This window comes from Prionailurus viverrinus, chromosome C2 (assembly GCF_022837055.1).
Source record: "Prionailurus viverrinus isolate Anna chromosome C2, UM_Priviv_1.0, whole genome shotgun sequence".
NCBI classification, from domain to species: domain Eukaryota; kingdom Metazoa; phylum Chordata; class Mammalia; order Carnivora; family Felidae; genus Prionailurus; species Prionailurus viverrinus.
This window is the reverse complement of record NC_062569.1, coordinates 255,159-269,846: the sequence shown is the minus strand read 5'-3', so window position 1 is coordinate 269,846 and position 14,688 is coordinate 255,159. Positions and strand designations below refer to the sequence as shown.

The window sequence follows — 14,688 nt, the reverse complement described above, 5'->3', positions numbered from 1 at the left end:
GCCTACGGGCCAGCAGGAGTGCAGCAGAGGGAGGAGGAGGACCATCACTGACTGGAAAAGACTGCAACAGTGAAGCCCTCCAGTGGGCAAGAACACTTACTGAAAGGGTTTCTGGGGAAGGAGCAGGGCCAGAAACAAATGTCTAATAGGCCAGTCTGGAGGGGGGGAAGGCCAAAAACCCAGCATTCCTTAGCATCACTGTTAAGGATCTTCCTTCTAGCAAACATCAAAGTTCCCTGTGACTTACTTGGTATAAAAGACTTTAAGAAAGAGAAGAGTTGGGGTGCCCACGTGGCTCAGTAAGTTAAACATCTGACTTGATTTCAGCTCAGGTCATGATCTCATAATTTGTGAGTTCAAGCCCTGTGTCGGGGATTCTCTCTCTCTCACTCTCTCTGCCCCTCCCCCACCCCTGAGATAAATAAACGAAAGAAAGAAAGAAAGAAAGAAAGAAAGAAAGAAAGAAAGAAAGAAAGAAAAGAGTAGATGTGAGAGAAGCAGGATCTGGAGGGTCTCTGGAACTCACCTGCAGGGGCAACACCTGGATTCCCCTTGGGCTGAGCTCCTTGGACATTCAGGCCCCATGGCTCCCTTGCCTCCAACCAGGAAATCAGAACAGGTTTGGTGAATGGCCCCACTGCAGAAGACAAGGGAATGAGATGAGATGGAAGGGTAGATAAATCATACAGAATTATTCTCCAGGACCCTCTCAGGCCTCAGGTCCTGGCAAGGACGAGGGAAAGGCCAGGGAGGCTGGTGGAAGAAGCTAGGACAGGAGGCCCAGGCAGCCATTTCCAACAGCTCTGAACAGAGATAAAAGAGGCTGAAAGATGGGGCGCCTGGGTGGCGCAGTCGGTTAAGCGTCCGACTTCAGCCAGGTCACGATCTCGCGGTCCGTGAGTTCGAGCCCCGCGTCAGGCTCTGGGCTGATGGCTCAGAGCCTGGAGCCTGTTTCCGATTCTGTGTCTCCCTCTCTCTCTGCCCCTCCCCCGTTCATGCTCTGTCTCTCTCTGTCCCAAAAATAAGTAAAAAACGTTGAAAAAAAAATTTAAAAAAAAAAAAAAAAAGAGGCTGAAAGAAGTCACAGCCAAAAGAATCATTAGGATTTTCTGGAGGTGGGAGCCACGTGACAACTCACTCAGTTAAACCAACCAACATTTTTTTGGATGTCTAACTAGGAACTGGACATATATGACTTTTAATCTTAACAATAACCCTGCATGACAATCATCATTATCACCAAGCTTCAAGAGAAGAGCCTGAGGTGACAGAGAGCCAAGATCTAAGTCCAGGTCAGGCCCCCGTCTAGGCACCATAACAAAAACTAAGAAGGCAGAAGTAAAAGTGGGTAGAAGTATGGGGAAATTAATGTCTTACCCAGAGAAACCATGTTCCCATAATTCTCCAGCATCACATCCCTATATAAGTTCCTCTGAGCAGGGTCCAGCCATCCCCACTCATCCTGGGAGAAGATCACTTCCACGTCCTTGAAAGTCACAGCCTCCTGAAAAACATAGTCCTATGTCCAAGAGCTGGTCTACAGCTCCCGGCTTTTGTAAAGGGGTAGGCTCTGAGTGAGAACAAGATGGATCTGGTAAGGGTGAAAAAGAAGAGCGCCACGCAGCAGAAGAGCTCTGGGCTCAAGGGGGATAATCTGGTCTCTAGGACATAGGTCTCTGGATGTGAGGTCACTGGACACAGAGACTCAAGATGAGGGGGAGCCTCAGCAGCTCCATTAGGCAGCAATGCTGGGATGTCACGAAGGACCAAAGGTCCTGTGGCTCACCTGAGGCTGGGCTGTCAACAGGTCTCCTGGGCACCCCTCTCTTTGGGAAAGAGCAGGAGCCTGGGCAACAGGAGGCTCTGAAGGAGAAGAAAGAGCCATGAGAGAAGGTAACCCAGCTCGTGGCACCCCACTGAGTAGGCCTACTCTTCCCCCACACAGAGGACTCCTGGGCCCATGAGCAGGTATGGACTATTGTTAAACATCCATTTCACATTTCCCCAATGTCCACTGAGGGATGGGGGGTGAGCAGTGGGGGGTACAATGGGAGGAGGAAAGTCTAGGTGGACATGGGTCACAGAAGGCAAAAAGGACACAAAGCTAAGGGCCAAGATAGAAAGGGATTCTCATGTGAGGACAGATGGTGAAATGACAATACTAATCTGGGATGTGTGGCATATGGCTGGGGTCTTAGAGCCAGATGGCGAGTACCGGATTGCCCAGCCAGGAAGTCACACACTCCTATTTCATAGGGAGGCTCCAGGTGGTCCCCAAGAGTAGAGCTGCTCCTGAGAGGTGAAGCAGGGGGCCATATCTGTGAGGCTCGCAGGGTTCCTGTACCCATCCAACGCACGTCTGGGCTCTGGGCAAGGGCTGGGTCCTGGCGGGAAGAAAATGTTGTGAGAGAATCCCCATGGGAATCAGAAAGCAAACTCAGAGAAGAGGCCACATGGCCAATCTTTAGGGGCAGGGACCCAGGGAAGGGCAGGCCAGGCCCTTTCTTATCTATAAGTAGAGGGAAAAGGAGGAGGAGAAAGCCCAAGGGGGACCTCCTCACCCCTCAGCCTCCCTGGCCTCTAATGTGGACCATGAGGGAGACAGGTGGAGTCAGATTCCAGCTACAACATAGGAAACACCCAGCAAGGCAATGCTGTCAGGCCTCAGGTGCTGCAGTGACTCCTCCCCACTAACCCTCAACCCCACCCCTGGTCTGGAACTTAGAAATGAGAGAGAAGAGATTTATCCCTGAGTTAAATTGATAATGGTTCACAAGAGAGATGCAGACAGATAACATCTCCCAAGTATCAGGGACTGCTCTAGGCAGTGATAAGTAAAGTGACTTCAAAGGACAGCTCCCAGACATTAATCTGATTGAGATAGTAAGTAACACTACCAGTGAGGCAATATTACTTGTGAGGGTCAGCCATGGGACCATAAAAGAAGAAGTCTCAGATCCAAAAAATGACAGTGCCCATCCAAGCAAACACTTGGAAAGAGCCAATTTGCCCTGGGACTTCAAATGGCTCCAGTCTCTTAGGCAAGGCTATCCCTGATGGAGAAATGAGGATAGAAAGCTTATGGCTAATGAACTGTAAGTTTTTTCTGGTTCTCTGGCCAAGACACTGACTACACTGCTATGGACGAATCTTAGCCTGAGGCTGTTAAACATCTTAAAGATGATGATCCTAGTCCTCCCAAACCCTACCAAAAAGAGAATAAAGAAACAATACTTAAAGATGGAAGCACACAGCCCAATGAGTTTAAGGACAAACATTACCGGGCCCTAGTTGCTCAATTCTTATGAACCATAGGGTGATTCTGTAATTTTATGTGCATCTTGAGTTTTTCTGCTCACTTTTCAGAATTTAGAAGGTGTTCTCCCAGCCTGTTTTGTTTTCTAATTTCTAACTACTTTCAACCAGGTAGACCCTGTCTGCACATTTGGCAATGTTTTCATGGATTTTCGAATTCTAAATGAGTTAAATGTAACCAAGCTACAATTATGTGCCTACTATGAACCTTATTTGCTTTAATAAATTATTTTTCAATCCTTTTGAACATCTTGGTGTTTCAGCAAAAATGATAAATGCTCTTTTAGATTTTTAAAAATAGTAACGAATGTTACGCAAAGAGCTTTCTTGTTTAAGTCATACCTTGAATTGATTTATTACCATTTACTGGTAGATGTTCAGTCAGATGTGTTACTCAACTGACTTAATTTTCATATTATATTTGGGGGAAGAGTATGCCAAATACGTTTCAAATATCTTAAAGGTGGGGCGCATAGGTAGCTCAGTCAGTTAAGTGTCCGGTGCTTGATTTCCACCCAGGTCATGATGATGGTTTGTGGGATTGAGCTCCACGTCAGGTTCTGCACTGTCAGCTTGGGATTCTCTTTCTCTCCCTCTCTCTGTCCCTCCCCCACCTCTCAAAATAAATGAATAAACATTTTTTAAAATCTTAAAGGTAACTTTCATTTATGCATGCATCATATATGTAGACTTACACATATTTTTATTGAAAAAAAATTTTAAAGCCTATAAAAATGATAAATCCTCTTTAAAAAAAAAAAACCCTCAAGCTACAGGAAGCACTGAGAGGCTTGCTTGTGTGTAGCACAAGGGGCACACAGAGCTCACTTTAACTGACTGGCTGCTCTTTGCCAGCCCTAGAGCTCTGTTTCCCAGGTCTAAGGCTGGAACTGGGGACATGGTAGGCACTCAAATAGACACTGAACAAATTTGTTTGCATATCCTTTTCAATAAAGTGAGGCTCTGAAAGAATGTGAGCAAGAACAATGAGGCTGTGGAATAAATCTTCCAATTTCCTGGCCCTGGGCTGACCCTCAGTACTCTTCTTACCCTTGACCCCTGCAGAGAATAAATCCTCAAAAGCTTACTAAGAAAGAAGGAACATGTTATGAGTGCACTGCATTTACAGGTCTTAATGGGCACACAGAAGCCAAGAGTCCTGACTCTAACAAGCAAGAGACATCACCCCCGCTTAACCGGTCAGTATCCAGTCAAATTGGGTCTGTGGAGATAGACTCCCATAATCTAAGTTACTGTGTCCAAAAACTCATTACTGTTATCTACTTGCTGACCCTCTTCCTGGAGCTAACTGTCCTCTGGGAGGGCGAGAAGGGCTGCTGCTAAAAGGTCCTTGGATCAGAGCCCAGTTCTCTGCTGCTCAGGTGCCGTGGGAATGAGAAGGGAAGACTTTCCCTGCATTCCTCAGTGCTGAGCGTTCAGAGGCCCAACCCAGTCCCTCTAGACAAGCGGGCTCACTGACAGGCAGAGTTCACTGAGTACTACACACTTGCTCACCCTCAGCCTCCACGGTGTCCCATCGACATCCCTCTGCAGCTCTTCCAGCAGGGCCACGGCCTCCCCACCACTCTCAGGGTGATGCAGCTGTACCCAGGTCCGGAGCTCCCCAGGCAAGATGCTAAGGAATTGCTCCAGCACCAGCAGTTCCAGGATCTGGGCCTTGGAGAGAATGTCAGGCCTCAGCCACCAGCGGCAGAGCTCCCGGAGCCGGCTCAAAGTCTCTAGGGGCCCAGAAGATTCATGGTAGCGAAGCTGTCTGAAGAGCTGGCGGAATAGCTCCTGGCCAGAACGGTTGAGTGTCTGTGGCCTGGCAGCCTGCGCTGAAGTGTAGCCTTCATCCTCTTCTTCCTTCTTTACCATCTGAAGCCGCCCTTGTTCCCTTGAAGCCCGGGCCTGAGCTGGGTGGACAGCATACCACCTGCCTGGAGGCATCACTCCTGTTCAGGGTCTACCCAGCAGAGTGCAAACCAAGTCTATGTTAGCTGTGTCGCTGCTGGGACCTCAGGAGTAGTTTTTCAGCACAGTGGTGGGCAACGTCATTTGCTGGGGCATCAGACATCACTGGTAAGAGACTAAAATAACAAATATTACTGTTCAGGAGGATGAGAATGATGGTGCAGTTAGATCCTGGTAGCCAGGATCATCTTTGGATGTACAAAAAGAGGGCACATGACCGTTTGCATACTCGTGCCTGCCCATATCAAGCAGACCACAGGGCTAGATTGTCACATTTTGGGGTAAACTAAGATAATATCCCAGAATACAGGAAAGCATGTACAGGGCTTGTATGCCAAAAATTACAAATGGCAGATGAAAGAAGCCAAAGAAGATCTAAATAAATGGACAGACATACTATATCATGTACTGGAAAACTTGACAGAATAAAGATGTCAATTTTCCCCCAAAGGATCTACAGGTTTAATGCTATTCCTATCAATATCTCAGCAACGTTTTTTTTTTGTTTATATATATATAGACAAGATTATCCTAAAACTTATGTGGAAAGGCAAAGGAATTACAATAGCTAAACAATTTTTCAAAATTAGAATAAAGTGTGGGGAAATAGTCTATTTGATTTCAAAACTTAGAGCTACAATAATTAAGACTGTGAATCCAACAATTGCCCTAATAGGTATTTACCCAAAGAACACAAAAATACTAACTCAAAGGGATACATGCACCCTGATGTTTATAGCAGAATTGTCTACAATAGCCAAATTATGGAAACAGTCCAAGTGTCTATCAACTGATGAAAAGATGTACAAACTGATGAAAGATGTAAAGGAGATGTGGTATATGGAATATTATTCAGCCATAAAAAAGAACAAGATCTGGCCATCTGCAACAACATGGATGGGGCTCGAGAATATTATGCTAAGTGAAATAAGTCAGCCAGAGAAGAACAAAAGAGCAAAGGGGAAAAAAGAAACAAGAAACAGATTCTTAACTATAGAGAACTGATGGTTACCAGAGGGGAGGTGGGTGGGGTATGGGTAAAACAGTTGATGGGGGTTAAGGAGTGCACTTGTGATGAGCACAGGATGTTGTATGAAGTGTTGAATTACTATATTGTATACCTGAAACTAATACAGCACTGTATGTTAACTAACTGGTATGTAAATAAAAACTTAAAAAAAAAAAAAAAGACTGGTAGTGGTGGAGGAAATGACACATAAATCAGTGGAAAAGAAAAACCTGAAATAGACTAACACAAGTATACCCAACTGATTTGTAATATCAAATGTGACCTTACTAATACTGTAATATAATATTTTAAAATGTCTCAAATAAGCAACTCAAAAACAAAACAAATGCTGATTAGGAATCCCCTAAATAACTATGACCCCACCAATGAATTAAGAACTGTAATTTGGAAACACTAATCCAGTTCTCTACTGAACTTATTTGCCTTTGTAATTCGTCATAAGGGCCACTTACTGGAGACAGCAGAGCTTAGTGTACAGAGTAGAGAACATGCACTAAGACCTACCTAGGTTCAAATCTATCTCCCCACTACCTGTAAGACAATAGGTGCACTTTACCTCTTTACCTCTTAAAATTTCTGTGGCCTCACTGTATAATATGTGTGTGGTTGTGGGATTTAACATTTTGGGCCCTCAATGAATGTTTGCCTCTTCACACTGGGGAAAGAGCTTATGCTGCGGGCCACATCACTGCATAGGAGTCTACTCTGCAGAATGTGCTCAACTGATTTTTTAGAAAGGTACAAAAGCAATTCAAAGAAGGAAGGATAGGGGCGCCTGGGTGGCTCAGTTGGTTGTGCGTCCGACTTCAGCTCAGGTCATGATTTCGCGTCTGTGAGTTCAAGCCCCACGTCAGGCTCTGTGCTGACAGCTCGGAGCCTGGAGCCTGCTTCGAATTCTGTGTCTCCCTCTCTCTCTGCCCCTCCCACGCTCATGCTCACTTTCTCTCTCTCTCTCTCTGTCAAAAATAAATAAACATTAATAAAAAAAATAATTCAGAGAAGGAAGGATAAGCTCCAACTAATACTGCTGGAGAAATTGGACATTCATAGGCAAAATAATGAGTCAATTTAAGCCTAACATCTTACACAAAAATCAATTCAAAATGAATCATGGCCTTAAATATAAAACATAAAACTATACAACTTTTAGAAAAAAGCATAGGAGAAAATCTTCAGGAGCTAAAGCTAGGCAAAGAGTTATTAGAATTGACACCAAAAGCATGATCCATAAAAGGGAAAACTGATAAGCTCAGGGAAAACTGATAAATTTAAAACTTCTGCTTTTGGAAGACCCTTTGTCGAAAGGATGAGAAGACAAGCTACAAACTGGAAGATAATATTTAGAAGCCACATATCTGACAAAGGACTGGTATTTTACTATACAAAGAATTCTTGGGGCTCCTGGGTGGCTCAGTTGGTTAAGTGTCTGACTTTGGCTCAGGTTACCATCTCACGGTTCGTGAATTCAAGCCCTGCATCAGGCTCTGTGCTGACAGCTCAGAGCCTGGAGTCTACTTCAGATTCTGTGTTTCCCTCTCTCTACCCTGCCCCACTCACACTCTGTCTCTCTCTCTCTCTCTCTCAAAAATAAACATTAAAGAAAAAATTCTCAAAACTCAACAGCAAACAATCCCATAAGAAAATGAGTGAAAAACATGAAGATACATTTCACCAAAGAGGATATACAGAGAATAAGCACATGAAAAAATGTTCAACATAATTAGTCATCAGGGAAATGCAAATTAAAACCACAATAAGATAATTACTATACATCTATCAGAATGGCTAAAATAAAAAAAACAATGACAACACCAAATGCTGTCGAGGATACAAAGAAACCAGATCACTCATACCTTACTAGTGGGAATGCAAACTAATGCAGCCACTCTTGAAAACAGTGTGGAGGATCCTCAAAAAATTAAAAATAGAACTACCCTATTGATACCCTAGCAATATCACTACTAGAAATTTATCCAAGGGATACAGGACTGCTGATGCATAGGGGCACGTGTACTCCAATGTTTATAGCAGTGCTCTCAACAATAGCCAAATTATGGAAAGGGCCTGAATGTCCATCAACTGACAAATGGATAAAGAAGATATGGTTTATATATATAATGGAATACTACTTGTCAATGAAAAGAACAAAATCATGCCATTTGCAACAACATGGATGGAACTGGAAGGTATTATGCTGAGTGAAATAAGTCAGAGAAGGACAGGTATCATACATTTATACTCATATGTGGGTCTTGAGAAACTTAACAGAAGGCCATGAGGGAAGGGAAAGGGAAAAAAAAAATAGTTATAGAGAGGGAGGGAGGCAAACCACTAGAGACTCTTAAATACAGAAAACAAACTGAGGGTGGAAAAGGGGGGTGTGGGAGAGGGGAAAATGGGTGATGGGCATTGAGGAGGGCACTTGTTGGGATGAGCACTGGGTGTTGTTTGTAAGCCAACCTGACAATAAATTATATTCAAAAAAAGATTGGTTCACTGAAAAGATAACAAAATTGATAAATCTTTAACCACACTGATGAAGGGAAAAAAAAAGATCCAAATATGGAAATGAGAAATGAGAGAAGAAACATACTACTGACTACTGGAATTTTTAAAAGATAATTTTTGCCAATAAATTAAATGCATTACATGAAATTGACAAGTAGTTACAGTAGTTATAAAACACAAACTACTAAAATTGGTTCAAGAAGAAACACAAAATCTGAATAGACCTGTAACAAGTAAAGAGATTAAATTAGTAGTCAAAACTACCCATAAAGAAAAGCAAAGACCCAAATGGCTTTATTGCTGAATTCTCCCAAATATTTAAAGAAAAAAATAATACTGATTCTTCATAAGCTCTTCAAAGACACAGAAGAGAAGAACACGTCCCAGTTCATTCTAGGAGCTCAGTATTACCTTGATACCAAAACCAGACAGACAAGTATCTCTTATGTATATAAATGCAAACATTCTGGACAATATACTAGCAAAATAAAATCCACTAACATACGAAAAGAATTATATACCATGACCATGTGAGATTGATCCTAGGAATGCAAGATTGTTTAACATATCAATAAACACAAAACAAAAATCACATAATGATGTAAATAGGAGCAAAAAAATTTTTTTACAAAACCCAAACTTTTCATAACAAAAGCAATCACTAGAAATAGAACGGAACTTCTACTTCTGGCAAAACACCTCTACGAAAACCCACAGTTAACATCAAACTTAGTAGTTAAAAACCAAATGTTTCCCCCCAAAAAGTGAGAATAAGACAAGGATGTCCACTCTCAACTCTTCTCTTTAACACCGTCCAGGAGGTTTCTTAGGCACTTAGGTAAATTAATTAATTAACTAATTAATTAATTAATTTTAAAAAGGGGGGGGTGGGGGGAAGCTTTCAGGGAAAATGGCTGGAAATAGGAGGATCATTGGCTCACCTAGCCTCACCTCATCCCACAGATACACCTGATAACACCCATATCAGTGTAAATAACCCAGAAAACAACTGAAGACTAGAAGCACAGATTCTCCACAGCTAAATGTATAGAAGAGGCCACAACAAAGAGGGTAGAAAGGGCAAAGACATGGACAGGAGGGAGCATGTGGGGTGGACAAAGGACATGAACAAACCCCAAACCAGGCACCCAGGTACAGAGGACCTGTACTGGGAAGACAAGTCTCCACAATATTTGACCGTGAAAACCAGAGGGGCTTAATTTCTCAAGTTCTTACAACCAGTGGTACTTAACACCTGGAACTTTAAAAATTAGCGGGATCAGCTCTGGGAAGGGCAATGGGAAACTAAGTCTCTGCCCTTAAAAGGAAAGCACAACAAACAGCCCCACTGAGATTCGGCAGAGAAGCAACAGTTTGCAAAACACCTCGGTATACAACAAAGAGATTTATTTACTAATCTCAAAAGCATGTGCTGGAGGAGCAGGTATCTTTAGGAGGCTTCTCCAAGAACAAAAGAGCTGGTAGGAGCTCTCACTCCCCACAACGTACATACAGGGACACCTGCGGGAACCAGCACAGTGTGAACACTCTCCACCTAGCTTGTTAACAGAGCTGCCATCTCCTGTAACCGACCCCCTCCAACAAGCCCTCAGCACCATTACATCCAAAGTGGTACCACGAGCCTGGCAGTGTGCAAGCACCCCCAAGGGGGGCCAGCACCAATCCAAATTGACTCCTGCCCAGCAGAAAGGGGAAGACAACCACACACATTAGTCTCCGGGGCCCCAGCAGTGGGCCGGGGGCAGACATCTGGTCTGGCAGCAGGCCTCACCTACTGATGAAAGCTTCTCAGGGAACAACACAGGGAGAGTACCCTGCAGTTTGGTGCTACCACAGCTCTGGAAAACACATGGTCTAACTTAATTCAAGCCCAAGATGGCCCTTGACTGGCCCACTAACAACACAGGATACAAACCGTGCCCACAACAGGCAAAGAGAGCCATTGCAGATGCTGGATAGAAGGCAAACATGGCTCAGCAACAACAGTAGGGAACATCTAACACACATAAGAGATATATTTACAATGCCAGGCTCTGGTGAATAAGGTACACTGTGCTGCAGGGTACTATAGGACCTCTTCTGTATAAGGCCACTACTTCCAACAGGAAGAGACATAGGTGACTTTACTAATATACAGAAACAGACACAGAGACCTAGACAAAATGAGGAAATAGGAATATGTCCCAAATGAAAGTACAGAACAAAATATCAGCAAAAGACCTAAACAAAATGGAGATAAGTAATATGCCTGATAGAAAACTAAAAGTGATGGTCATAAAGATACCCACTGGACTTAAGAGTGGAGGACCTCAGTAAGACCCTCAACAAAGAGATAAAAAATATAAAAATGAACCAGAGATGAAAAACTCAATAACTGGAATTAAAAATACACTACAGAAAATAAAGAGCAGACTAGAGGGAGTAGAAAAATAGATCAGCAATCCTGAGGATAGAGTAATGGAAAGTAACCAAGTTGAACAGGAGAGAGAAAAAAGAATAATTAAAAATTAAAGTAGATTAGGGAATTCAACAACACCATCAAGCATAACATTTGTATTATAGGGATCCCAGAAGGAGAAGAGAGAGAAAAGGGGACAGAAAATGTATTTGAAGAAATAATAGCTGAAAACTCCCCAAATCTGGAGAAGGAAACAAACAAAAAAATCCAGATCCAGAAGGTACAGAGAATCCCCCCCAAAATCAACCCACAGAGGTCCACATCAAGACACCTAATAATTAAAATGGCAAAAACTAATGATAAAGAAAGAATTTTAAAAGCAGCAAGAGAAAAGAAGACAGTTACATACAAGGGAAACTCTGTAAGGCTATCAGTGGATTTTTCAGAAGGGAGTGACATGATATGGTCAAAGTGCTAAAGGAAACACTATGCAGTCAAGAATACTCTATCCAGCAAAGCTATCATTCAGAAGAGAAGGAAAGAGAAAAAGTTTCCAGACCAACAAATCAATTCATCAACTAAATCAGCTTTACAAGAAATATTAAAAGGCACTCTTTGAGAGGAAAGGAAAGACCATAAGCAGGAGTAAAAAGAATAGGAAGCAAAAACGCAGTAAATTAAGTGTACCTATAAAATTCAGGCAAGGGATTCACAAAATAAAATGATGTGAAGTATGGCACCATATACTTAAAACATGGGTTGGAGAGGAATAAAAATTTAGTGCTTTTAGAATGGTTAGTGCTTTAAGCAACCACCAACTTAACATACAGCACTATATACATAAAATGCTATATATATACACCTAATGGTGACCACAAATCAAAAACTGATAATAGACATGCAAATAACAAAGAAAGGGGAATCCAAGAATATCACTAAAGAAAGCCAGCAGACCCAAGAGAGAAGAGAGCAAGAGAAGAAAGGGACAGGGAAGAACTGCAAAAAACAACCATAAAACAAGTAACAAAATGGCAATAAATACATATCCATCAATAACTACTTTGAACGTAAATGGACTAAACGCTCCAATCAAAAGACACTGGGTGACAGAGAAGACAAAAACCCAAGACCTGAGTTTATATGCTGCCTACAAGAAGACTCACTTCAGACAAGAAGACACATGTATATTGAAAGTCAAGGGATGGAGAAGCATTTATCACTCAAATGGAAGTAAAAAGAAAGCCAGGTAGCAATCCAATGCAATGAAATAACATCCATATCATAGGAGTCCCAGAAGAGAAAAAGGGGCATAAGGCTTATTTGAACAAATTATAGCTGAGAACTTCCCTAATCTGGGGAAGGAAACAGACATCCAAGTCCAAGAGACACAGAGAACGCCTTTCAAAATCAACAAAAACAGGTCAACACCATGATATATCATAGTGAAACTGGCAAAATACAAAGATAAAGAGAGAATTCTGAAAGCAGCTAGGGACATACGGGCTTACCCTACACAATAGACCCATAACGGTAGTAGCAGACCTGTCCACTGAAACTTGGCAGGCCAGAGGGAGTGGCAGGAAATATTCAATGTACTGAATAGGAAAAATATGCAGCCAAGAATCCTTTATCCAGCAAGGGCGTCATTCAGAATAGAAGGAGAGATAAAGGCTTTCCCAGACAAATAAAAACTGAAGGAGTTCATGACCACTAAACTAGCCCTGCAGGAGATCCTAAGGGAGACTCTGAGTAGAAAGCAGGAAACACTACAAGGACCAGAGACATCACCACAAGCATGAAACCTACAGATAACACAGTGGCACTAAATCCGTATCTTTCAATAATCACTCTGAATGTAAATGGACTAAATGCCCCAATCAAAAGATATAGGGTATCAGAATGGATAAAAAAACAAGATCCACCTATATGCTGCCTACAAGAGGCTCATTTTAGACCTGAGGACACCTGCAGATTGAAAGTGAGGGGATGGAGAGCCATCTACCATGCTAATGGATGTCAAAAGAAAACTGGAGTAGCCATACTTATAACAGACAAATTAGATTTTAAACTAAAGCGTATAACAAGAGATGAAGAAGGGCATTATATCATAATTAAGGGGTCTACCCATCAAGAGCTAACAACTGTAAATGTTTATTGTCCCCAACCTGGAGCACTCATATATACATATCAACTAGTCACAAACATAAAGAAATGTATAGATAATAATACCATGATTGTAGGGGACTTTAATATTCCACTTACAACAATGGACAGATTATCTAGGCAGAAAATCAATAAGGAAACAATGACATGTTGGACCAGATGGACTTAACAGATATATTCAGAACTTTTCATCCAAAAGCATCAGAACACACATTCTTCTCAAATGCACATGGAACATTCTCCTAAATAGATCACATAGTGGTAACAAAATAGCCCTCAACAAAAATAAAAGGATTGAGATCATACCATGCATATTTTCAGATCACAATGCTATGAAACTTGAAATCAACCACAAGAAAAAATTTAGAAAGTCCCCAATACATGGAAGTTAAAGAACATTCTACTAAAGAATGAATGGGTCAACCAGGAAATTAAAGAAGAAATTAAAAAATACATGGAAGCAAATGAAAATAAAAACACAACAGTCCAAACCCTTTGGGAGGCAGCAAAACCAGTCCTAAGAGGAAAATACATTGCAATTCAGGCCTATCTCAAGAAATAAGAAAGGTACCAACTACACAACATAATCTTACTCCTAAAGGAGCCAGAAAAGGAACAGCAAATAAAGCCCAAAGCCAGCAGAAGAAGGGAATTAATAAAGATTAGAGCAGAAATCAATGGTACAGAATTGAAAAAACAACAAAAGGACAGATCAATGAAACTAAGAGCTGGTTTTTTGAAAGAATAAGCAAAATTGATAACCCCCTAGCCAGACTTCTCAAAAAGAAGAGGACCCAAATAGATAAAATCACAAATGAAAGAGGAGAAATCATAATCAGCACCACAGAAATACAAATAATTATTAGGGAATACTATGAAAAATTATATGCTAACAAACTGGACAATCTAGAAGAAATGGACAAATTCCTAGACACCCACATACTACCAAAACCCTAATGGGACGCAACAGAAAATTTAAACAGACCCATAACCAGTGAAGATATGGAATCAGTTATCAAAATCTCCCAACAAATAAGAGTCCTGGTCCAGATCGATTCTACCAGAATTTTAAAGAAGAGTTAATAACTATTTTTCTCAATCTGTTCCAAAAAAATTAAAATGGAAGGAAAGCTTCCATACTCATTCTTTAAAGCCAGCATTATGGTGATTCCCAAACCAGACAGAGACCCCCACAAAAAAGGAGAATTACAGGCCAATATCCCTAATGAATGTGGATGCAAAAAATCTCAGCAAGATACTAGCAAATCAAATTCAACAG

General features: G+C 41.8%; 1 protein-coding gene across 2 annotated transcripts in view; it reads right to left on the bottom strand.

Moving 5' to 3' along the window:
* Positions 1–14,688, bottom strand: part of ZNF445 (zinc finger protein 445) — a 34,101-nt gene that overhangs the window by 9,763 nt on the left and 9,650 nt on the right. For both annotated transcript variants that reach the window (XR_007155704.1, XM_047875593.1), the window contains exons 2-6: positions 4,831–5,405; positions 2,216–2,384; positions 1,787–1,863; positions 1,378–1,504; positions 527–637 (exon numbers count right to left, since the gene is read on the bottom strand). Coding sequence is in view for 1 of the 2 variants with exons in the window: in XM_047875593.1 (XP_047731549.1) it covers positions 527–637; positions 1,378–1,504; positions 1,787–1,863; positions 2,216–2,384; positions 4,831–5,265 (919 nt within the window). In the remaining variant the exon portion in view is untranslated. The remainder of the gene's footprint in view (positions 1–526; positions 638–1,377; positions 1,505–1,786; positions 1,864–2,215; positions 2,385–4,830; positions 5,406–14,688) is intronic.